Here is a 26,611-nt window from a genome sequence, read left to right as displayed (position 1 = left end):
ACGAAAAAATTGTAGTTTTCCCTATATTATATACATATAGGGATGTTATAAGAACGCCTAGTTTTTGTGTCGAAAAATATTTATTCGTTTCTGAAAATTTGTCATTTTAGTAGCTTGCACTAATGGACTTTTAAAGACTATTTTGCACTTTCACTGCAAATGAGGAACGCAGCTATAGAAATTTGTCATTTTGTATAGTAACCTTCGATGTTGGAAGGTGCATTGTGAGTTAATAGTTTGTGTTTTCATTTTTATTGAATCCATGCAGTGAAAAATAAATAAATAAAAATTTGAATTTATTTATATCTATTTCTAAGTTTCAAAGTGAGTATGTTAATATAATTCAGACGTAATACAATGCCATCCAAAAAATTTGATGATCTCACTAGACGTCAACAACTGAATCGATTAAACACTATAAGATCAAATTTGAATCCGTAAGTAATTATATAGTATGACACAATTATTAATTAGTATAATAATGCAGACGCCCTGCAAAGTATTAGTCGTTTGTGTGTCATTTTTTCAATGAGGAACCCTGTGACGCTAGAGGCAGTGTTGCCATGTTACACATTTTCTTGCTCTCACTCATTTTCGAGTTCTTAACCAGAGAGAGAGAGAGAGAGAGACCCAAAACTATTGAATCTGAGAACACTACTTGTTCACGCAAGTAAGTTTCATTCCATAAAAACTTGAAATTGTCATGTAATTTTTTTCAGTCAGCTAAAACCTAGAACTCGTATTTAATAAAATTAATTTTCCTTATTTGAAATTTTAAAATCAGAACTAATTTAGTAATTAAAAATAATTTTATACCAATTGAAAACAACTGAAACAGTGCCGGCCCTAGCCTTCCTTGCGCCCTTGGGCAAATTTTTCCAGGCGCCCCTTGTATGGAAAGGAAATTCAGAAAAGTGAACCAATATTTGTTGTTATTAATAGTCCAAAATTTAGCCATTAGTGTATATATTTGATAACGATTTGACAATTATTTTCAGTATAAATTTTAACGAATCATTTGCTATTTCTTATGGGATTTAGAAGCTTTTGTCAATGATTAATTTCCTATTGTATTTCAAAATGAGAAATTAATAAAAGCACTTATGTATTTTTGTAAGAATTCTATTTAAAAAGCATATGGATAATATTAAGTAAGATTCAAAGATTAAATATAACCTCACAGTACAAATTAATTTTTATGTAAAAATTTACATTACGACGAATGTTTAAACAGAAATGGAAAATTTATAAAAATATTTAACTCAGTTTAATTCCTAAAATCAACTTTTCGAGCCTTTTTCTCAGCGAAAGTTTGAATTAGAACAGAGGTATCTAGATTTTCGGCGATATCGTGTTCAATAGATAAAGTTGCTAAATTTGAAAGTTTATTCTGTGACATTGTCGATCTTAGGTACGTTTTAATTAACTTTAATTTCGAGAAACTGCGTTCACCACTTGCTACAGTTACCGGTATTGTTAATAAAATACGCATGGCTATCCATATATTTGGATACAAATCTTGCAAATTATGTTTTTTTATGAAGTTTAATACGATTAGTGGAGTAATTTTGACTTTAGATTTATCGACAAGAAATCCTTTGACACTCAACAATTCATCACAAAGTTGTCCACCTTCAATATCTGATTTTGAATTTATTGTTAATTTAATTTGAAGACTGTTACACATTTCTAAAAGTTCGTCTCGATCTGGCAGATTATCAACATTATACAAAAAACCCCAAATTTTTGAAAATTCATTAAGATGTTGAAATCTCTCTTTTATTGATGATAAAACTGTATCCAACAAGGGGTTAAAAAATTCAACTTCTAATTTCTTCTCTGGGCAAGTGATTGGTTCGTCTTTGTTTTTTTCATCAAAGATCCGCTTAACACGTCGTACCCTTTTTATTTCTTTAAAAATTGGTTCAATTTCAAGCTCATCTGCTAGTTCTCTTGCTGTAACAATGGCCTTTTTAAAACCTTCTTTTCTATAGTCTTCTAAAAAGTTGCAGCAGTTCTTTAACATTTCTACGCATTCGGTGATGTCCATATCCTTTGCTTGAAGCGATTTACTGACTATGTTTATTTGGAAAAGAATATCATACCACACAATCAGTGAGACAAGAAAGCTAAAGTCTTTTAATTGTTCGGCTAAAGTAATAGCTTCATGTGCTGTATGACTATCGCCACCTGGAATTTCAGATAAAGCCACTAAAGCGTCATGAATTCCACCGATTTGGTATCGAACTGCTTTCACACTTCTGATTTTTGCTTCCCAACGTGTGTCAGATAGTTTTTTTAACGTGTATAGTTCAACGTGATCAGTCAAAATTTTCCACCGATTGACTGAAGCAGAGAATAATGTGAACAATCTCTGAAGTACACCGAAAAGAGTTACTGACTTGACTGAAGATTGTGCAGCATCAGAAATTACGAGGTTTAAATTATGGGATCCACAAGATACAAAATCAGCCAACGGATTTTCATCTAATATTCTTCTTTGCACGCCAACAATTTTTCCTTTCATATTAGATCCGTTATCATATGCTTGACCTCTGCAGTTTTCCGGTTAAAGTCCGAATGTCTCCAACATTTGAAGTATTGATTCAGTAAGACCTGCACCAGTCGTATCATTGACATTAATAAATCCCACAAAATGTTTTTTTATTTCTACCGTATCGACAGTTACATCTACAAATCTAATAGTAAGGGAAAGTTGTTCTTTTCGCGAAACGTCTGGCGTACAATCAGCAATGATTGAATAATATTTGGCTGATAGAGCATTATTTTTAATTACAACATTTACATTTTCAGCAATTAAATCTATTAATTCATTTTGTATCTTTGGCCCACAATAATGATCAACAATTTTGCCATCCACAGCAAGATTCAAATGATTTTCCATGACAGGATCAAACTTTGCAATCGTTTGCACTAATCCCAGAAATTTACCATTATTAGGCGTAAAAAGTTTATCTGAATTACCTCGGAAAGCCATATTATTTACACCTAAATATAAAACAATATTCAACAGCCGAAACAAAACACTTTGCCATCGCAAACTCTCTTTTTTAATAATTTTTAATTCCTCTTTATCGATAGTTTCTCCTGTTTTTAGCCTCATCTCTGTTTCTATCCACATTCGGTAAGCTTTTTTATGAGAAAGACTGTTCTCATGAATTGAAAGATATTCTGATAAATTTTTCCATTTATTGAATCCATCACCAACGAATTTTGAAATAGATTTGTTGTCAAAAAGTCGACAGCAAAAGCAAAATACGCAATCTCGCGAAAGAGAGTACACTAACCATCGTCTGCAAAGTACTTCGCCATTTGAAAGTTTTCTAGTATAATATGAGTTTGAAAAATGTCGACCTTCTCCATTTTGAGGGTAATTGTCAATTTTAATTTGATTTGGACCTCCTTTAATCAACTCATCGATAAGACTATTATTTCGAATGGTAGGCCAATTTCCACAATCAGACAACTGTAAAATCTCTTGTGAATTGTCAATAATATCCTCGTTTTTCGTATCTTGTACACTATTTAAATCTATTTCTTTATTTTCAATTTCATGTATGTCATTCACTAATTCCGTGGAAACACTTTCGGAAATACTTGATTCAGAAGGAACTTTTATACAGTCTTCAGGGATTACGTCTTTTACTTTTTGAATTATATATTTTTTAATATCCATAAACTTTTTATCATGTTCTAATTGCTGAATTTTCTCCGCTTTTCGTTTTCTAAATTCAAAACCAGACGGTTTCTTTTTATCACTTGACATCTTGCTAATTTATTAAATCAAAATTATTGCGAATATCCTATACGTAAAAAAATAAAAAATTATTATTATAAACTATTTCTAGAGTGGCCGACTCGACCCTTTGAACAACAAAATAATTCCTCATTTCTTTCAACTCAATTTTTTTTGCTATTGAGGAGTTTTTATACCAGTGTGACAGTGTGAAATATTTCTGTTAATATAATATATGTAAATAAATATAAAACACGAATAATACTAAGATTTAAATATATAATTGCATATCATGCATAATCGTTATTTTTTACAAATATTAAGCATAAACAAAATAAAAAGTTTTACAACAAAGACAAAACACAAACATAAATATACATTTTCTCGATAAAGATCTTACCAGTGAATAATTTCAGTTAGGGAACTGGAATTTATAGTTTAGAAACTTTATGTTCATTCTTATTTCCTTCTTAACTTTTTGAATACAATTTTTTATCAGCATGTGCATTTGTTTCACTTTAAAACTTTCCTTGGTTTAGTTATTTAATTCTACAAATTAACCATAAATTTATAAAAAGCAATAATTGTGATGTTTATATCACTGAAAATACTTGAATCTATTATTTGCTACCTATTGATAAATAATCAGGGATGGGTGCGTAATATATTTCATATCAGCGTTGGGCAATAACGTGTCTGTGTGCAACTCTGGGACTAACGTTAGGGTGCGGTCACAGCATTTAAAATAGTTCGATATATCGAACTTTTGCATAACTTGATTCGTTGGATCTAACGGAATACTTATCTTACTATTAGATCCAACCGATCATGTTCTGCAAAAGTTCGATATATCGAACTATTTCAATGCTGTGACCGCACCCTTAGTTACTTATTGTCAGGTTGAGTTCACAATAGACGATATTGCTTTTTTATATAATAAATAAGATATATATTTTTAATAATCCTAAAATATTTAAATTAAAATTTCGGAAAGTTATTTTTAAGTTATTGAAAAAAATTTATTTAAGTCAAAATATACATATAAGCAACTTTTTTGGGCGCCCCAAATTACTAGGCGCCCTTGGGCGGCGCCCGACCTTGCGCCCCCCTAAGACCGGCACTGAACTGAAATATAATTGAAAAAAATTGAGAAATATTTATAATTAATTTAAAAATATTTAATAATAATTGAAACTTAATCAAGAGTATTGGATTGAGAACATATGTAGTCCAGTGCAATTGTCGTTTTCAAAGCCTTAAAAAAAGAAAAATTCCAAGGTCGACAATTTTCTTTTGGATTCGATAGGGGGCTACTTGCTGAACCGAAATCTGCGTTTGCGACATCGGGGGACCATGAAGTAGGATAAGGAGAGGTAACGGCGTATATTCATTGGCCCTCAGATAGACGGACCACAGTAGTAGGCTTTCTTTTTTCCTAATGTCGCGAGCGCTCCTTTGGGGAAAGCGAAGAATTAAAATTTATCGTCTGCAACATGGCTGCAAGTCAGCTGTTTACAACGTTAGGTTAAGTTAATGAATATGAAGGTATTATGCAAATACATTAACTGTAAAATGTCAGAAATATTTTAAAAATCAAATAATAGTTTAATATTGACACTGGAATTTATTATGTTGTATTGCCTAATGGATGAGACAACGCTTGGCAAATTGTTTTGTGTTGAATGTACATTGAAATAATGTAAAGAAAAAGTAAGTATTATTATTTGAGTATTAAATATGAATTTAATGTTTAAATTAATATAAAATGAGTAAAAAGTTTTATTTTATTAATACATAATTACTCGTGTTTACTGTTTATTTATTACCGAAATTAGAATATTTTACAATTATCAGAAAAGTAGATGTACTTTAATATTAAAGGGTAATTTAATTTTATATTTTGCAGCAGTAATTTTTCCATTCGTAGAAGCAAATCACGTTAAAGAAAAACAGCAATGGACCAAATCAAAGGAATATGTACATTTGAAGAGTACAAAAGCTGCTTACAGGAGATAAAAATGCCTTCAGACAAGTGGTGCTTTGTAAAAGGTTCTGAACGTTACTTTGGTTTTCTAAAAGTAGAAAATTTAAATGTAACAAAGAAATTAATAATATTAAGTGATTTAAGTGTCAAAATTGTTATTGGTGATAGAGTTAGTTTGTTATCGAAATTTATAAAAATTTCAAGTGTTGATGAACTGATAAGTCTTTTAGAAAGTGTGGACGAAATGTAATTAATTATTCAATTCTGAATAAGTTATTGTAATTTAATTAATTTAATTAATTATAGATTTTATATATATATATATATATATATATATTTATTTATTTATTTTAATTTTTTATTCAATTGTGTATATTAATAAAATATTCTTGATTAAATTAGAAATTGTCATTATTGATTCTATTGTAATACTTTGTAAGCAATGTAATTTTAGTTTTATAAGAAATGTAATTATAGAACACTAACACATTACTGAAATACTTCATGTGTAAAACAAACGACTGAATTTTAACAACAAAAACACCATGTGAAACATTCAGGTTATGTTTCTCTTTTCGCGGTAGGTCACGTGATAAAATATAATTCAAATATTTCCCACCGCAAGCGCTGTCAACAGTAGGAAAATAGAAAGTCGTACTACTGTGGTCCCCCCTATATGGTGTCAAGTTTTCTAGCGATTGGCTACAGGCGTTACCTCTCCTTATCCTACTTCATGCGGGGGACGTAAATTTGGCCGCCATATTGAAGAAAGGATAAAATTTTGAATTTAAAATAATTCGTAATCTATGGCTCCTATGCAAAAATGTTAAAAATACAAATTTATTGGAAATAAAATTGTGTATCTTTTTGATATGAATCATTTTTAGCTTAAATTAATAGTCTGTCTTTTATTATAAAAAAAAGTAACAAAAAATTCTTACCAAATCCATTTTTGATCAGCTGATACTAGCTACTGCCATACATTATAGGAAGATCAAACATGGCGTTTCACACATAAAAATCTCTAAATCAATAAATCAAAGTATATGCCCCTTATCAAATCCAAAAAAATTGTCAACCTTGGAATTATTGTTTTTTCATTGGACTAATATATTTTTACAGAGCGCCTGCATTAATATTATTCAGAACTGTTTTTATTTCTCTCTGAAATAAAATATTATAATTATAAAATAAACATGAAAACAATGTTTTTTTGTTAAACAAATTCAGGATTGGAGAGATCGTGATTGATAATCAACATTATAATGAAAATGTAGAATTGGCAGACGAAGTTAATCATGAATTACATCATCAGTTAGTACATATTTAAAATTTTTAAAAAATCTTGTATATATATATATATATACTTTTTTTAAATTAAAAAAAAATATATAGGGGAATAGTGTCAGGGTTGGACACTTGGCTTTTTTTAAATAAGAACACTAGCGCCACCTGTGTGCGTACGTGACGAATCTTCTAGTAGTATAACCTAACTTTTTGTGGCATTACATTTTTGGAGAATCAAAAGTAGCGTCTCTTGTGACTTCGGTGCAATCGAAGAGACAAAAAAAGTTTTGTTTGACTTGTGAATAAACCTAAAAAATGTGTAAAAAAGCACGAATTCGGCAAGATAAGCTTATTGAATGTATTGTGGGGTACATAATTTAAGAAGAAAAAAAGTGAAAAATCGAATCGCGACACATGTCTAGTTATGGTTAGCACAATTCGAAAATGATGCTTCTAGTTAGGGTTGGACACTTTATACAGTTAGGGTTGGACACCCATATTAATTATGAATTTGACACAATTTATAAATAAATTTTATTTTATTGATATTTCAGTGCAAAATTGTGCCAAAGATATTAGAAAAATAATACTTAAATTGTATAAATTTTGTTCATCATTTCATTGAGTTATTTGGAACAATAAAGCGTTATTTTTTATAATTTGAGTTCATTCCTTTTTTAAACCCATGAAGCTTTACAATTTGTAAACAATAAGTAAAGATAAACATGAAAAAATAAGAATAAAAAACATTACAAATGTTATTTTACGTTTTTACCAATAATGCGTTTCGATTTTCAAAAAGTGTCCAACCCTGACTGAAAAGTCCAACCCTGACTAGATTTTTTTTTTTTTAAATGTTTATAACTTTTTTAATTTTGGACCAATCAATTTACGGTCCACAGCAAAAGTGTTCCTCTTTTGTAGATCTTTCCACCCATATACCACAATTGACTGAATTTATCTAAACAAAATATTTATAAACAAAAAACCAAAACTGTGTCCAACCCTGACACTATTCCCCTATATAGTATATAATTATTATAGATGCAAGTTTATTATAATCGTATCTTTAAATTTTTTGTCGGATTTTAGATTTATATATGAAGAAACAGAGGACATTGAAAATAATGTACCAGAAATTATACATGAATATGAAAATGAGAATGGCGATGAAGTTGATGATAATGAAGATGTCGATGACGATGAATACGAAAATAATGCAGTTGAGGATGAAAATGACGACGAAGATGAAAATGAAGAAGATGAGGTCATGCATTTGATGCATTTTTTAATGAAAATAATCATGAGCCCTTATATCAAGGAGCTCCATTAACGGTTGTTCAAAGCATGTTATTGATATTATCCATATTTTTGCATCATAATGTACCATTATCCTGCATTGCTGATATTATTGCAGTTATTAATTTTCACTGTTTACAGCTAAATTTAAAAAAAAATAGCTTATATAAATTTCAAAAATTTTTTTCTTTAACAACGAGAAATGAATTTATTAAAAAAATTTATTACTGTTCGACTTGTTGTAGACAATTACCACATGCAACTTTTCGTTGTCCTTCGTGCCCAAGAAAAAAAAATTCGTATTTTGTGCAACTGGCTTTTCTTGAACAATTAAAAGAAATGTTTCATCGAGAGAATTTTTATAATGACTTGCAATATCGTTTTCATAGACCTAATGGAGCTTCGGATATCTACGACGGTTCCGTGTATAATGAATGGATGCAAAATGACGGTTTTCTTTCTAATCCTAATAACATTTCTCTAAGTTGGTATACAGATGGAATACCAGTTTTTAAGTCATCAAAAATAAGTGCATGGCCTGTATATTTAACTATCAATGAATTACCTCCAAATGAAAGAAAAAGAAGAGAAAATATTTTACTTGCTGGATTGTGGTATGGTGATCAAAAGCCAGATATGAACATGTACTTTAACTCTTTTTATTCTGAATTACAAAAACTTAGGGACGGAATTCAAACTTATATTCCTCAGTTAAATATTGATGTAAATATCCGAGGAATTTTATTAACAGGAACATGTGATTTGCCTGCTAAAGCTGCTTGTTTAAATTTTACTCAACATAATGGAGACTACGGTTGTCCAACATGTTTCGTTAAAGGTGAAACTCTTGCTTTACCAACAGGTGGCACTGTTCACATTTATGATTATAGTAATGAATTTGATTTGAGAACATTTGCAGCATGCGATTTACATGCAGAATATGCGACAAGTGATATCCCTGTCATGGGTATAAAAGGTCCTACAATGCTTTCCCGTTTAATGCCTGATTTTATAAAAGGAATGGCAATAGACCGTATGCATGCGGTTGAAGGTGGTGTAGTTAAAAAAATATTAACATTATTGTTTGATTTAAAATACAGAGCATACGATTTTTCTTTGATTAATGCTATAGATGTAATTGATAGGAAATTGACTCAAATTAAACCACCCAAATTTGTCCATCGTATGCCTCGTACTGTTGATGATTTAGTTCATTGGAAAGCTTCGGAGTTGAAAATGTGGTTCTTTTATTATTCAATCCCTGTTTTTCATGGAGTTATGGAGCAAAATTTTTTTGAACACTATATTCTACTTGTTACTGCTTTATCAATTTTAAACTCAAATACTATACGGTATGACAAAATTGTGGTAGCTCGTAATTTGTTACATAAATTTGTAAGAGAATTTCCAGGTTTATACAATATACAGTTTTGTTCAATTAATGTCCACCAACTATTACATTTACCTGATGACGTTATAGAATTTGGTCCTTTATGGGTACATTCTTGCTTCGAATATGAAAATATAAATGGTAAATTATTACAACTTGTACATGGAACTACTCACATAGATACACAAATAGTACGTTCACATCATTTGTTTATAAGTATGATAAATAAAATTGAACAAATAGAAGATGGCCCGATAAAAAATTTTTGTTTGAAAAAGAAACAACAAGTCAAAATTATAGAACAACTTTTTCCGAATTGCTATAGTGTAGGTACATACAAGCGTCTTTTCGAACTTACTCATGTAATGTATACTGTTATATTTATATTTGTCATGAACCATTTAACAAATTTAAATTTGGACAAATTCAGAGATAATAATTATAATAGTTTTACAATATCCAACTCTTCTTGGGTAAAATTATTAATATAAGTTTAAAAAAAAAAATTTTGGTTTTAGATGACTCAGCAATGCTGGATAAAATAGTTGTAACTGCAACTGGAGAAATTGTACCCCCAACAAATAAAATTTTCTCTTCTACAATTTTGGAGCAAAGAAAAAATCTGCAGGTCCAAAAAAAATTGCAGGAAAACATTAAAAAATCGAATGTGCGTCAAATGAATGACACAATAAGGAATAAAATATCGTTATTTCATAATTTTAAAGAAGGTAAGAACAAATTAAAATTTTTTTTTAATGAGGAATGATACACGTTGATAAAACCTTAAATCTGAGAAATAATTTTTTGTCTCGTTCTGTATTTTTTTCAGGGGAAGGAGTAGAACCCACTAGAAACACTGTATTTCTAGGAACAACAGTAAGGCCTACTGCTCCTTCAAGATTCGAATCGAATCCCGGGCAATCTGCTGTCACAGGAGCGAGATTAAGACCTAATGCTCCTTCAATATTCGAATCGAATCCTGGATCATCTGCTTTCCCAGGAGCAAGAGTTAGGCCTACTGCTCCTTCAAGATTCGAATTAAATTCCGGAGCATCTGCTTTCCCAGGAGCAAGAATAAGGTCTACTGCTCCTTCAAGATTGGAATTGAATTCCGGAGCATCTGCTCTCTCAGGAGCAAAAGAAAGGCCTACTGCTCCTTCAAGATTCAAATTGAATTCCGGGCCATCTGCTCTTTCAGGAGCAAGAGTTAGGCCTACTGCTCCTTTAAGATTGGAATTGAATTCCGGAGCATCTGCTTTCCCAGGAGCAAGAGTAAGGCCTAATGCTCCTTCAAGGTTCGAATCGAATCCTGGATCATCTGCTCTCCCAGGAACAAGAGTAAGGCCTAATGCTCTTTCAAGATTTGAAACATCCTCAGAAGTCAAAAAACGCCTAGCAGGTGAAGCAGTATATTCAACAGCTAAACGCTTTGCTGGACCTTCTGGTTCTGAATCAGAGAAATCGCAGCAAGAAGACTATTCTGAGGCAAAACCATTTTATTCGCTGTAAGTATAACCTAAATTTTTTAAAGTAATTTAAAAAAAAATTTTTATTTTATGTGACGAGGAGGATATATATTTATTAATATCTATTTTGCTTACGTATTCTAGATCTGAGGAGAAAGACAATCAGGATCTTATTCAAGATGTCTCGGATGACGAGTTGTCTAGTGATTCTTCATCTAGTGATAATGAAGATCAAAGAGAAGAAATGAAACGATTTGCCGATTCATTACCGATTAAAAGTATGAAATCTTTTTTTAATGAAAAATTTTTTTTTAATAAGGTACTGTTATATTTAAACATTTAATTTTGATTACAGTCAAAAGGAGTCATATAAAGTGTTTCAAACTGTTCCTTTCAGTTATTGAATATTCTTACCAACTAAGAACAAAAACTAAGTTCAGCTCCAAAACTGATTTCAAAGTGAGTTGATCTTTTTTGTTTAACCGTCATTCACATATAGTATATGTCGTAATAGAATGTATTTTATGTTTTTAATTTCTAATCCGTTTAAATTTTGTTTTTAGATGCCAGTGCAATTTTTTCAACCGGGACCTGGCATGGTAAAAATTCATTTTTTTCTTATTCATGTTATTTTGATTTTTTTATTGAATTCAATAAATATTAATTCAATTGCAAAATTAATTAAAGAATTTGTTTTTCAATTCAGGTGGAAATAGCAACCAATTGCGGATTCTATTTGCATAAATTTAAATATGATTTTGCTATGCTGAGTGCAAAAACCATTACTGGATTTGATTGGGTCACCATCATCAAAGAAACTTTGATAGAAGTTTATGGTGACAGTATAATAAACTACTCGGCCAGCGGGAAAAGAAGCAAAAGGCCAGGGATTGATTTTCGACTTCGAAATGGTTTGCATGGTGAGTTACATATACTGTATTATAATTTGTAATCAATTTTAATTAATTTCAATTTAAATTATTATTTTGAAGTTAGAGGATATTATATTCAATTTTATTTGTTTTCAGGTTGGGTGAATCAAGTTTCAGAAAATCCTGTTAGTCACAAGGCTTTGAACAAAGAAATAAATGTTTTTATTAATAATAAAATTTATAGTAAAAACAGAAAAGGTTCAAAGGCTCAAAGATCCAAAGTTGGAAAAAATGCACTTGATGCAGATCTGGATCAAAATTTGGATCAAGATTTGGATCATGAAGAGGATCATAACCAAAATCAAGATGAGGATCAAGATTTGCATCAAGATTTGGATCATGAAGAGGATCAAAACCAAAATCAAGATGATGATCAATACATCTATGACGACCTCATCAACGATTATCATTGTTTAGAACGTAATGAGATTTCGTTATCTGAATCCGACATAAAATTCTGTAACACTTCACAGATAACTCTTCTATAACAAAAATCCATATGAGTTCATACGTAGGACCTTGTATAGGATCCTACATGAAATCCTATATAGGATCTCATGTAAGAATTCATCATACAGATGAGGCAAAATTCCTGAAATGTCCGAACAAAAAATTAAAAGTTCTCGAATTTAACCCATACTTTTCTAAAATGTTGTTATTGTTGGTGAAAGTTTAAAAATCAATTATTATAACATATTAGTTAACATATATGGGCATATCTCTAGAACTTTTAAACTTTAGGTTATCGCTCATTATGATACCTTAAGAATTTTTTTAATAATTTTTCAATACCATAATTTGACCAATTATAGGGCTTTTTAAATTTATCATGCGTTATATAATTTTTTTAATTATGTAGGAAATGACAAACGTAAGTTAAAGTGGTGAAATCGACAGTTTTTTAGTGTGTGATATTGACTGTTTTTTTTTATTTTATAGACTGTAACTTTTTTAACGAAACATTGTGTGTCTTGTAGCTTGCAATAGAAGTAGGTGGGAGTGTAAAGAACTAAAAAATCCATGAAACAATGATGTGCCTCAAATTGAATAAAAACTATGTAGCTTCAAACTTGCGAGACAACTTTTTCAAAATTTCTACAAGTTAGCAGTTAAACTGATATAACTTTTTTAACGAAGGTTTTTGAGTAACGGCACAACGGGATTATATTATCTACCTAATAAGAAGTAATTTGAACCCATACAGGAATGTGTGCCTCCTTTACACAAAGAATGCAATGACTTCAAACATTAAATTTTAAAACGTAACTCATATCAAAAAACCACATATTTGAAAAGCACATGTTGCATTTTGCTTTTAAATGCTCCCAACTCATTGTAATCTCTTCTCATGCATTATAAAAGTATACAGAAAAATCGTTAACCTTTGCACACTTCATTAAAACTGTATAATTAATAATGAATATAAACCTAAACTGTCCGACGCATAGTTTGTGAAGAAAAGTAAGTATTAACTAATAGATGTGTTTAAATCTGGCTGATATTTCTCACTCGAAGGTTTTTGGGGTCGCTGCGACTACTAATCTGAATTTTAAATTTTCCAAAATTCAAAATGGCGAATCCAATATGGCGGACGACTTTTTAAAAAAGTGATCCCATTGGCCTCAAATTTGTTACTCGGGGATTTTTGGGGTCGCTGATTATGAATCTGAACTTTGTTTTTCAAAATTCAAAATGGCGGATCCAATATGGCGGATGACTTTTAAAAAAATTGATCCAATTGGCCTGAAATTCGTTACTCGGGGGTTTTTTGCGTCGCTGACTACGAATCTGAACTTAGTTTTACAAAATTCATAATGGCGGATTCAATATGGCGGATAACTTTTGACAAAATTGATCCCATTGGCCTAAAATTTGTTACTCGGGGGTTTATGGGGTCACTGATTACGAATCTGAACTTAATTTTTCAAAATTCAAAATGGTGTATCCAAAATTGCAAACAAAATTTTTTAAAAAATTCAAAAATTGTTATAAACTACATTTACTTATGACTTAATAAGCCATGGGACATAAAATTTTCGAAACTGTAGCATTAAATATTTCAATATTAAATTACACATTTTGATTTTTAAAATTTTAGTTTATATTATAATAATATATTTGGGTTTTAAAATAAGTTCAGTTTCGTAATCAGTGACCTTAGAAAACCTTAGGCATAAATTTTTATAAAAATTGAATAATTGAAAAATATCTTTCTGACATATTTGATACACCATTTTAAATATTAGTAATGAAACTTTAAATTTTATGTACATGGTTACAAAAACTAAGCTACGAAAACCCCCAAGTAACAAATTCCACACAGTTTTCTTGTGTGTATCAAATTGATACAAGAATTAAGATCAACTCATGCAACGTTTTGAATCAATATAAGGTATCAAATTGATCCAAATATTTGGATCATTTTCAAGAAATGATCCAGAATATGGGATCATTTTTTGATACCTGAATTGGTATCAAAGTATAACTGTCATGGCTGGCATGCTCTTATTGACAAATTTATTAATTAATTTATTCACTGCACTGAATATTAAGATATTAAAAAGATTAAAAAGATATTATAAAAAATAAATTATCGATAATTATTTGAACCATAAAAATAATTAAAAATTTTCAAGTGTTGTGATTGTGAACTTAACTTAAATCTTATGTGATAAACATAAATAAAGGTTAGTGTATTTCATTTTATTTCGAAATAAATTTTTTCTTATTTAATTGCTCGCAATTTATAAGTTTTCGCTTCTCTCTTTCTTAAAATTCATAATAAAAGTATTTTTAATATCTTAATATTCAGTGCAGTGAATAAATTAATTAATAAATTTGTCAATAAGAGCATGCCAGTCATGACAGTTATACTTCGATACCAATTCAGGTATCAAAAAATGATCCCATATTCTGGATCATTTCTTGAAAATGATCCAAATATTTGGATCAATTTGATACCTTATATCGAATCAAAATGTTGCAGTCCAAAATGATACCATCAAGTTTACAGTGCAGGGCAATTGGATCAATTTTTTTAAAAGTCGTCCGCCATATTGGATCCGCCATTTTGAATTTTGAAAAAATAACGTCGGATTTGTAATCAGCGACCAAAAAAATCCGCGATTAACAAATTTCAGTCAGTTTTAAACACATCTAGAGATTTTGGGCAGGTTTTTTGCAATAAGGCCCACTGTGCTGCGTAACAATGTGTAAAAATGAATTACGCAAATTTTTTTATAGTATTTGATCAATACTGAAGACAATAAAATTTGTTTCACGAATGTGCCCTGAAAAAAAAAATTAATTTTTCTAATATCTCAAAGTTTAAAAGTTCTAGAGATATGCCCATATATAATGATTTTTAAAGCTTTTTTGACGGGCTACACGCTGTTAATAAAATTTTTTTTTTAAATAACATTTGACCTTGAAATTCAAGGTCAAAATGTTAATTTACGTTTATCTCAAAATCGGATTTTTTAAAATTATTTTTAACTATCTCAATGGAAAGCTTGAATTATTTCCTACAAAACATGTAATTTTCAGAGTGGGATCTTTTAAAGTTTTTGAGATATTAATTAATTAATTAATGTTTATAGTAAATGAAATATTTTACAAACGAATAAAGTTACCGTAATTCTGAAGTTAGAAATTGAAACTTAACGTAATTCCGCATCCAACGAGCCCTATATGAAGAATTTTGGATAAGTAGATTGTTAATAAACAATTGCAATGTTAACTAATTGTTTATTAACAATCTACTTATCCAAAATACTTCATATAGGGCTCGTTGGATGCGGAATTACGTTAAGTTTCAATTGCTAACTTCAGAATTATGGTAACTTTATTCGTTTGTAAAATATTTCATTTGTTATAAACATTAATTAATTAATATCTCAAAAACTTTAAAAGATCCCACTCTGAAAATTACATGTTTTATAGGAAGTTAGTCAAGCTTTCCATTGAGATAGTTAAAAATAATTTTAAAAAATACGATTTTGAGATAAACGTAAATTAACATTTTAACCTTGAATTTCAAGGTCAAATGTTATTTAAAAAAAAAAATTTATTAACAGCGTGTAGCCCGTCAAAAAAGCTTTAAAAATCATTATATATATGTTAACTTTTATGCATTCTACTTATAAATATTGTACATTGAAAAAAAATTTTTTTTTCAAAAGTCAAAAATTAAAAACGTTGTTATTCAAAAACTATTTTATTAAATTCAATAATAATTGATTTTTAGACTTTCACCAACAATAACAACATTTTAGAAAAGTATGGATTAAATTCGAGAACTTTTAATTTTTTGTTCGGACATTTCAGGAATTTTGCCTCAAATATATATATATAAAAATCCATGTAAAATCTTATGTAGGATTATATATAAAATCCTATATAGGATCCTATATAGGATCTCATGTAAGAATTCATCATACAGAAATATATTATAAAAATCCATGTAAAATCTTATGTAGGATCATATATAAAATCCTATATAGGATCCTATATAGGATCTCATGTAAGAATTCATCATACAGAAATATATTATAAAAATCCATGTAAAATCTTATGTAGGATCATATATAAAATCCTATATAGGATCCTATATAGGATTTCATGTAAGAATTCATCACATAGGAATTTATGTGGGATGTCATGTGTGGATTTCATTGTTTTAATTGTAAAAAAAACAGTAATATTATTTGATTTTTAATTAAATAATTTTTAATTTTCATAAACTGCCGTCTGCCAACTGAAAATTCCTATATGAAATCCTATATTGTTTTCTTTATATAATTCTATGTGAAATCGTAGATATAGATATTTCAGAATCTACATAAAATCCTTTATGATTTCTTACGTTCAAATCAATCATATATATGATCCCACGTGAGGATTTTTAATATGATTTCATATCAGATTTTTTGTAATAATTTTTTATTCAAGTATCGAAAATAGATTTGTTGTTTGATTTGATATAGGAAAATTTCTGGTTAAGGATTGAGCAATGAATTTTGGTATGTTTTTTAATGAGAAAACACGAAGGAAATTGACATGAGAAATTGACATAAGAAATTGAAGGAAAAAATGTGACCAGAAAAAATTGTGGGATTTCACATAGGAATTTACATAACTTATTACCAAAGAATACGTTTGTAAGAATTTACATCGAATCCTACTTCAAATCATGTCTCAATTTCCTATATGATTTTTCATAAGATCCTATATAGTTTCTTACATGACACATAGGATTTTATGTGGATTTTAATATATGAATTTATGTGAGATCCTATATGAGAATTTTCAGTAGGGCTTACAATAAAATATATAATAAATAATGTATAATGTATATAATATATATAATATATATAAATAATGTATATAATATATATATAAATAATAATAATATATATATATAAAATTAATGTAATATGAAAAATTATGTACACGTATTTATTTATATGAAAATAAATAAACTTAAAATAATAATTGCTCTACTTTTTGTGTCTTTACCGACCGAGTATCTATAACTCATAGCGCAAGCGCAAATCCTCATGATGATATATCCTAGCAAAGTTTAAGCAGTACTTAGTAAGATATACTTAAGTACTGAACATATTCTGAATCAGAAATATCCAGACCCTAACAAAACTTATGTTGGTCTTACTTTAACGTGGAGTAGAAAATGTATAAGATATATTAAGTACTACTACATGCAGTACTTAGCAGTTTCTATTCAAACCTTATATTTCGACTCGGGGAGTGCGTATTAGTATTAAAAACTGTTAATTAATGGTGTGAGGCACAAATCCCCATATTTACTACATTTTCAAAATAGTCATAGAATAATTAATACTCCAAGTGTTTAGGAGAGTTTTTTGTGTAGGTCGAAAAGGTTTTAATGACAGCTAATACTTATACATTAAACATTGTTATCACTTTGAAAAATTTAGTGGAAATGAACTAAACATAAAGAGACAAAAAAAACTTTTAGAAAAAAATGTTAAATTATTTCAAAAAAATATAAATATTTGAAGAGATGAGAAGGAACTAAAATTGAAAAATTGACATATGGAGAAAATAACTGTAAAATTGATTTAGGAAGGTACAAAATAGGGTAAAAAAATTAAAAAAATCTTTAATTTATTTTGAAAAAAATTATCGCATGCTTAAACATTACATTTATGTTTTTTTTATTAATTGAATCATTTTAAAAAAATCACTAATTTTAACTATTTGTAACGTAAATGAAAAACTGAGGTGGTTTGGCACCCCAGACGATGTTCAACACCACACCGATTGAAGCTAATTCAATCTCACCGGCGCACAAGTACCAGAATCAATAGTCAGATAGATAAACTGAATTATGGTGAGGGTCTCAGATCCAATCTTACCTCGATCGGGCTTGTGGCGTACCTTAAACTTCGCGTGTGGTGCCTAACCTACCCAGTTTTCTATTCTAGGGTTGAAAATTTTTTATTTTATAATAATTTTTAAAAAAGTTACACACTTTAGTCATCCTTACGCACGGACAGATTATCTGCTTTTTCATGGAAATGCACAATTTTTTAAATTCAACCGATAAGAAAAAGGAATCTACACTTGATGTTAGGCAATTACAGCCCTCGATTTTGAGAAAGGATTTATGAAGATGTGTGTTAAAAAATATAATTCATATGTGGTGGACAGTTATTTAACGGTAAAAGAAACATTTTCAGTTACTGTGTAATTTGATATTAAAGATTGCATTTACTTACATTTTGAAAAATTCTGATTTATTATAAATATTTCCTAGATATTTTGGTATAATGTCAATAGGGTTGATTAATTTTATTAATAATAATAAACACAGTATTAATGCATAAAAATATTAAAATTATTTCTTTCAAAGTTTGAAAAATTCCAATTTGTTGTGTATTTTATTCTAACTTAAGGGGGATCCTACTTTACACGGTTAAAAAAATTAAAATTTTTTTTGCGTAAATCTTTAGGTAATACATTTCAATAATAATAATACATTTCGAATATGTACCTCATGTTTTAGAGGCCAATCTAAAGTATTTTTTAGGTTACGAGAGTAAACGCATTGAGGAGTCGGGCAGGTGTTCAAGCGCCTGGATAATCTATTCCGAAATACATACCCTCAGAAAGGCTCCTGCAAAGGTACTCTATTATATTAGTAATTACCTTATAAAGCTGGGAATGCAAATTAGAGAAATATTGAATAGCGTTAAATTTACACTTATTTAACCTCAAACTTTTAAGCGCGTTTTCTTAAATTTCACTTTTTACGATTCTTACAAACTGGTAAGCATGATTAACGAAAACGAATTTACCGATTTTAATGAATGATGGCTTGTTACTCAGTATTAATTCCTCTTCTATTTGAAATGAAAAAATTTCTAAAAATTTTTTTTACAATTTTGAGAACGAGTTAGTAATTTTTTCTTCAAAAAAGTGATATTTTTCGTTTTTTCCTCTATATTTCTCTCAAAATATTCGAATTTCAATATCAACAATTAATTTTAACTTGTCAATTTTTAAATATTTTTAGTCAAAAAGGTTTTTACAAATACTTAAAATATGTACAAAAACATTCCAAAAAGCTCAGAGGTTTGAGTTATTTTTTTCTTCTTAAAAAAATTCTCAAAAAAGTGCTATTTGTAGGCTTCCTGAAATATGATCTCCCCTTAATTTTAAAACTCCTTTTATGTTTTAAAACAATAAGACCTAGAAATAGTACATGAGAGTAGAACACGTTGAAAATATAAAATTTAATTTTAGTTTAAGCAGATTTCCATATACAAATTGCTAAATTTCCTGCGCAGTACATATACAAAATATGTTTAAGCTGATATGTGATTTCAAATCCATAGCCTTCACCGACTACTGTATGCCAAGATGCTCCAAATCGTTTATCCATCGTCTCTTTAATCATACGAGAAACACTTTCATAGTTATCAGCATATTTTTCAGCAGCCGTTACACATAATTCCATTGCCTCCTGCTTCATTTCGTCACTCATGTCACATTTCTAAAATATAACATTAAATTACATTTACTCAGTATGTTTTAATTATACCTTTTTCAAATTCTGCATAATTTAAGAAAATTCATTTTTAGCGCGGAAGCACAAACATATCGCTAATTTTTGTGGTACTTTTGATTTTTGTGAAGATCTGTCAAAATTTTTAAAACAAAAATCTTGAGAGCTTTTACATTAATTTACTCAAAAATAATTAATTTTTAAAATATTGATACCAAATGAAATAACAGTATATAACATTTTGGAAGTTGACAGTTGTTAAAATTTTCAAATCGAGCATTTTTAGTTTTTAAATTTTGACAGCTGTCAATTGTCAACATTACAAAATTATACTTCCTTTATACTTAATGATTCGAAAAACAAAAATTTTTTTGTGAATAAGTGAAAAACTCTTATAAACTCTCGTTGATAAAAGTGATGTGAATTGTGCTGGTAAAAAATTTGAATTTCAAATGATTTCGTATATTTTGTAATCAATTTATTCAAATACAATAGTCTTGCTACAAATGTTGTCTAACTTCAAATTACTACTTTTTAATTGTTCTTATTTCGAGAGATTTTTAGTGAATAACTACTCTCTTAAGGGTTCCTATCTACGTCATTACTTGGATTTCTAATGTGGTAGGGGTGCACTACCCCTTCGCTAATAGTTGGAGAATGGTTCAAATGACCACCTTCAGATATAATGAGCTGGACATTTTTAATAGTGTTATTTTAAGAACCCAAATAAACGCATAAACTATCTTGCTGATAAAATCTTAAATAGATTCAAACAATTTTTAATACACGTTCATACTACAGTAATATAAATTTTGGGTTTTCCCTTTCAAACACATGATGCTTCCTATCCTCTCCCTAATCCCTTGCAGGGTGGCCATTGAGCAAGAGTAAGAAAAAGCTAGATGCTCCTTGAAAAGTCGCTAGATGTCGCTAGGATATAAAGAGAAAAACTCTAGATATATCGCTAGATTATATAAATAGAAAAATTCTAGATATATCCCTAATCTATAAAGAAAAATTGATTTTTAAATTAGAAAATAGGTACTTGAATACTATAATTAATTTTAGTGATGCATAATAAGACACAATTATCTTGATTCTCATATATTCTCGATTGTTATTGAAATTATCTTGAGAAGTTAGTATTAAAAATTCATTTGTTTTTTAACTAACCATCTTGACTTATTTAACTATCAAGAAAATCAATAATATTGCTTTTTGTTTATTTTCAAACTGTCAGTTCAAAGCAAAGGTTATAGATGTTTTGAAAATCAATTTTACAATCGATAATATCAATAAAAATAATTCAATTTCTCGAAATGGAAGAATCAAGCCAAAAAAGATCATTTGATTCAACGTCAGAAAGGTTTTACGTATTACTAAATTGAAATTGAGTGTGACAGATAATTAACGTTATATAATTTAAATATTAATTTTACTAAAAATAGGGGTGAAAGAACTAAAAGATTGAAAGCAAACTTCGAAATTAAATCTCTCGATCAAAGGAACAAGGAAGGTATATGCATAATTTGCCGTGAACAACAAATCGAAAAAATTATAAAAATGAAAAATTGCAATACTTCAGGACTCATTCGTCATATGGAAAACCATCATAATGATCTTTATAAAGATATTTATGGTTGTGTCTCATCACAATCTGACAAAAAAAGGTTATTTTTATGTTGACATCTTGTCAAAATTAAACAAGTATACTAAATACTTTGCTAATCCAATAATCATACTATATAATTGAACAAGATTATTTTAGTGTATTTTAACATTTGTATAAAAATTTAGAATTCAAAAGAAAATTTATTTTGAAAATAATTGATATTTTCATATTTTTATTATAGTTGTTTTGTTATTGCTATTATTAATATTTTAAATTCAACCTTTTTTAAATACAGATCAGTTTCAATCAAGAAACATTTGGTATTTTATTGGTCACTTGGTGCGCTAAGAAGTGTCTTCCTTTTAATTTCTTCGATGATTGCGAGGAGTCCAAAAATGTTTTTGAATATTTAAATACTCAAGTTGAATTACCGAAGCGCAACAAATTGAAATCATTATTTCAATCTCATTTTGAAAAAACTCAGAAAATAATTTTAGAAATCTTGCAAAAAAACTCTTCAAAAATTTCGTATACGATTGATGGCTGGACATCAATTAGAGCAAGATCATATTATGGTATTACTGCCCACTTTATTAACGAAAATTGGGTTCCGAGATCTCTGGTTATCGATTTTGTGCCATCCAATGGAAAGCATACTGGAAAGGACATCGCCAATTTATTTCTAGGTGTTATAAAGGAAAAGGGTTTGATAAGTAAGCTACAGGGAATAACTGTCGACAATGCCTCAGCCAACACATCGTTTATTGATAAATTAGCAAGTCTTTTAAGCGCTTCATTGGGAACAGAATTTGATGCGAATGATTTACATTTCCGTTGTTTCGCGCATATAATTCACCTAGCTGCTCAAGATTTTTTGCGCGAACTTCAAATCGAAGACAATCATGTTGTATCCGAAGAATATGATTAGTACGATGACAGCGATGAATTGCTTGAAAATCATGAGAACGTTTATGAAGAACAAGAAGAGGAAGAAGGAACTTCTGAATCGAAGGTCATGGTTCGTTTGCGAACTCTTTTTAAGAAATTGAAGTATTCCGAACAGCTACGTGATAAATTAAAATCAGCATGTGATGTAATGGGAGTAAAATTTTTATCACCGATTTTAGACGTGTCCACAAGATGGAATTTTTCTTGTGACATGATTGACGTAGATCTTCAGATGAGAGCAGCTTTGGAGTTTTTTTGCACTACCGATTCGAAATTGCAATTGCTTAACTTAACAACGACTGAATGGGATCTTTTGAATACTATTAGAAAGTCTTTAATGTACTTTAAGACCTTATCTACAACTCTCTGTGGCGATAAATATATTACTTTGCCGCTCGTCATATTAGGCTTTAATTTGTTGTTAGACAAATTAGAAACATCAATACAGAGTATCAACGAAAAGCGGAGACAAACTGTGACAGATATGTGTCTCAAAAATGCTCTTCAACGTGCTTTAGATAAGCTCCTGAAACACTACCGTAAATGCAACTGGATATACAGCTCAATTATGATTCTTGATCCAAGATTTAAGTATGAAACTTTTGAGATGACAGAATGGGGTCGCGAGATGGCCGCAGAATCGTTAAAAAAATTTGAACAGATTTTTAAACAAATATATACATCACCAGATTTGAGATATAAACCTACCGAACCAAATGAAGCTATGGACACAAATGATGAATTCAATTTATTTTCACTTTTTGAGCAAAAATCATATTCTGAATCAGGATGGCGACACGAAATTTCGAGGTATCTAAAAGAGCCAAGAGCTGATAAGAATACGGATATTGCGCAATGGTGGAAGGAAAATCAAAATGTGTATCCAAATCTCAATCGCATGGCAAGGGACTTTTTTAGTATTCAAGCAACTTCAGTACCAGCAGAACGTCTTTTCTCTAAAGCTGGACTCATAATAAGGAAAATAATAATAAAATGTTGCACTAGAATTACAGTATTGAAAAAATTTAAATGCATATTTTCAAAATCAGTTTTAATGTATTCAATATAATTGATTAAATTTTAATTTCTCAGTTAATATAGTAAATAAAAATTTATAATTTTTAAATAAAAACGATGATTAAACAATAAGATGTTTAATGTTTAATTTAACCTAATAATTACTGAAAACATGATTTTATTTTATATTTAAGAATGTAAATGTTATACAAATCCAAATTGCTTTGTTCCGTAAATACAAAATTAAAATTAAAAAATGTATTTTCTGTAATGTACAACATTTGTCTATTTCTTAAACTCTCGAAAAAAATTTTAGATGCCTGGAAAAGCTGTAAATATATGAGAAATTTCTTTATGATACTATTAGACACCCTCAAAAATAAAATTCAATTTTAATTTTATAATAAAATTATTGTCATAATTTTAATTATATAAATATTGTAACGAAAGTATTTTATTTAAAATATTAATTTGAAACGAAAGTATTTTATCAGCATATTAATTCAAATTATTTCAATGCATGAATATATATCTATACGGTTGAGCTCTCAGCTCGATAGCCAGGAGGAGAGTACCGAACGCGCACACTTTGCCGCGCAGCACGTGGCCTCTCTCACTTCGCGCCATAGCTCCCTGTAGAAACGTCAAGCGCTATATACTTGCTTGCACGTACAGTTTCCTCAGTTCGCCGTCGACCGGACTCGAGGCACATCTCGAGGCTGGACGACAGCAGCTCTCTCCTTTCCTCCTATTCTCTTCCTTTCGATTCTATCGCCGAGGGTGAGGTACGTCTCTCCCGAGGAATGAGATCATCCTCCCCAGGGCAGGCGGACCACAGGTACATCTGTGCTGCTAGCCCTGCCTACCTCATCCTCGAGGACGGTATCTCAGGTACATCTGGGGCCGACCTTGTGGATGTACTCCTACAGAAGGAGTTGTACTCAGACACCTTGGTGCAGTAGTAACTCCCTTCGCACTCCATCTTCTCTTACCTGCCGCGCAAGGTCTGACCAGGGGTACATCCGTGGAAGGCTGACGCGATCCTGACCCGCCATTCCTGGAGAACCGACCCTGTGAAGACGAGGTACATCTCGCTCTTCACCGAGTTGATGCACCAGGTATTATTCTTCAACTCGAGGTACATCTGGAGGGAAGAATAACCTGTAACTTTCCTCTCTCTCTCTTTCCGCACTAGCTTCGCGTAGAGTATGAATGTCGTACGGAAACGGCATCTAGAAATTTTGATTAAAAATAAATCACTAGTCGTGCACGAAACCTAGTTTTCGCTCGTCTCGTAGCTAGGGGCGTAATTCTAGAATCTCCCTCGCGGAAATAATTATTGAGCATTTCACCTGGGGAAAAATACAAAATGGCGAGAACTAAATATTGTTTCTTTACAGTATTGCGGCGAATCAATTACAGCACTAGTGCAGCACCACAGCGGCGTAACGTCTCGTTTCTTTTCTCTCTCATTTCTTTATTCTCTATTCTTTTATTCTTCTAAATTCTTCTATCATCTTACTTCTTTTAAAATTCTTTATTCTTTTCCACTTCTTTCATTTACAATTAAGTTAGTTAGTTTCGCATTTATTTTATTATTGTTAATTTAGTTAGTTTAGGATTTCTTTATTTTTGTATTATTATATATTTTTTTTTAGAGTTATCGAGCAGTTCGATTTTAGTCATTTATTTTATTGTTATTTTCTTTTATATTGTTTATTATTTCTTTTCTTTACATTTGTTTAAATAAAAACTGCTTTCGAAGGTTTAAATCATCGCCTCATTATTGACTTTACCTACCTGTATATCACGATAATACCATTTATATTTTTACAAGAGAGCAATGAACTCAAGAGTTCCTAAAATTTAAGACCCGGACTCATCCGGCGAGCAAATCCTTTGGCTTAATAAATTCAGATCTTTACAATATAAATCGCATTTTTTTATAAGTGAATTATATAAACCAAAAAAATTAACCTTTAAGACAATAATCTAGAATTGTGATGAATTTCGATTGATTATTGTTTTTATAAATCCAACTGTCAAGAAAAACTTGATCCCTTTCTCTTGAAGTATAATACAAGTTATTGATCTCGATTTTTTCTTGATTTTCTCTCTTGAATGCATCACTAATTAATTTTATAGATATTTGAAATATTTTTAAAGGTTGTTTTTAAATAAAATAAATTTGTTTCTGCATAAAAGTTGTGTCACGTCACCGTAACATTTTTTTATAAAAATAATAATAATTAATAATAATTAATAAATAAATATTTATATAAAATAAATTCTTTTATAAATAAATATATTTGTAAATAAATAATTGTTCTTCAATAAACAAATATTTGTAAACAATTGTTTATAAATAAACAAATATATTTAAACATCATGTCACCGTCACATTTTTTTATAATAAATAATAATTGTTGTTAATAATTAATTTTAATAAAATAAATATTCTTGTAATATTAAATTATAAATGAGCGTTTATAAATAAACAAATATTTGTAAACAAATATTTGCAAATAACAAATGTATTTATAAACAAAAATAATTGTTATCAAAACTAAATATATAAACAGAAATATTCAATGTAATTAATATAAATCAATATGTAAAATTATTATATTTCATAAAGGTGTGATGTTCTTAATATTTAAAATTAGAAAAGACGATCTAAAAAAGCAGGAAATCTATTATGGAGTCACCACTACTAAAAGAAAAAGCAATAAAGATTTTTCGTGTCTGTGAGGTCCCGACATTGAATCTACCCATAGAGGCGAACTGGTCCCGCTGCGAGAAATACATTGGAAAATATTACTATATAATGGAAGCCCTTTCACTAAGAAGGCAGTCCCAAATTATAAGC

General features: G+C 29.5%; 2 protein-coding genes across 2 annotated transcripts in view; both read right to left on the bottom strand.

Moving 5' to 3' along the window:
- The window catches only part of LOC127283899 (uncharacterized), a 67,719-nt gene that overhangs the window by 29,770 nt on the left and 11,338 nt on the right, over nt 1-26,611 (bottom strand). The window contains exon 2 of the mRNA XM_051309015.1: nt 6,683-6,905. The gene's annotated coding sequence lies outside the window, so the exon portion shown is untranslated. The remainder of the gene's footprint in view (nt 1-6,682; nt 6,906-26,611) is intronic.
- LOC127283898 (52 kDa repressor of the inhibitor of the protein kinase-like) lies at nt 1,268-2,998 on the bottom strand. The gene is made up of 2 exons (XM_051309014.1): nt 2,852-2,998; nt 1,268-2,347 (listed from the first exon to the last, which is right to left on the bottom strand). Exons 1-2 carry the CDS (start codon nt 2,996-2,998, stop codon nt 1,268-1,270), a joined length of 1,227 nt encoding a protein of 408 aa, XP_051164971.1.

This window comes from Leptopilina boulardi, unplaced genomic scaffold, assembly GCF_019393585.1.
Source record: "Leptopilina boulardi isolate dan_hultmark-lab unplaced genomic scaffold, ZJU_Lbou_2.1 LbouV2_315, whole genome shotgun sequence".
Taxonomy (NCBI): domain Eukaryota; kingdom Metazoa; phylum Arthropoda; class Insecta; order Hymenoptera; family Figitidae; genus Leptopilina; species Leptopilina boulardi.
The sequence above is the reverse complement of the archived record's forward strand: the minus strand, read 5'-3'. Positions and strand labels throughout refer to the sequence as shown.

What these genes read in the sequence shown, in the direction of transcription:
- LOC127283898 (XM_051309014.1), bottom strand. Translation starts at nt 2,998, where the DNA reads ATGGCTTTCCGAGGTAATTCAGATAAACTTTTTACGCCTAATAATGGT. An exon ending in AAATTGTTGATCATTATTGT is followed by an intron (nt 2,348 to 2,851) that starts GGGCCAAAGATA and finishes TTCTCTGCTTCA; the next exon opens with GTCAATCGGTGGAAAATTTT.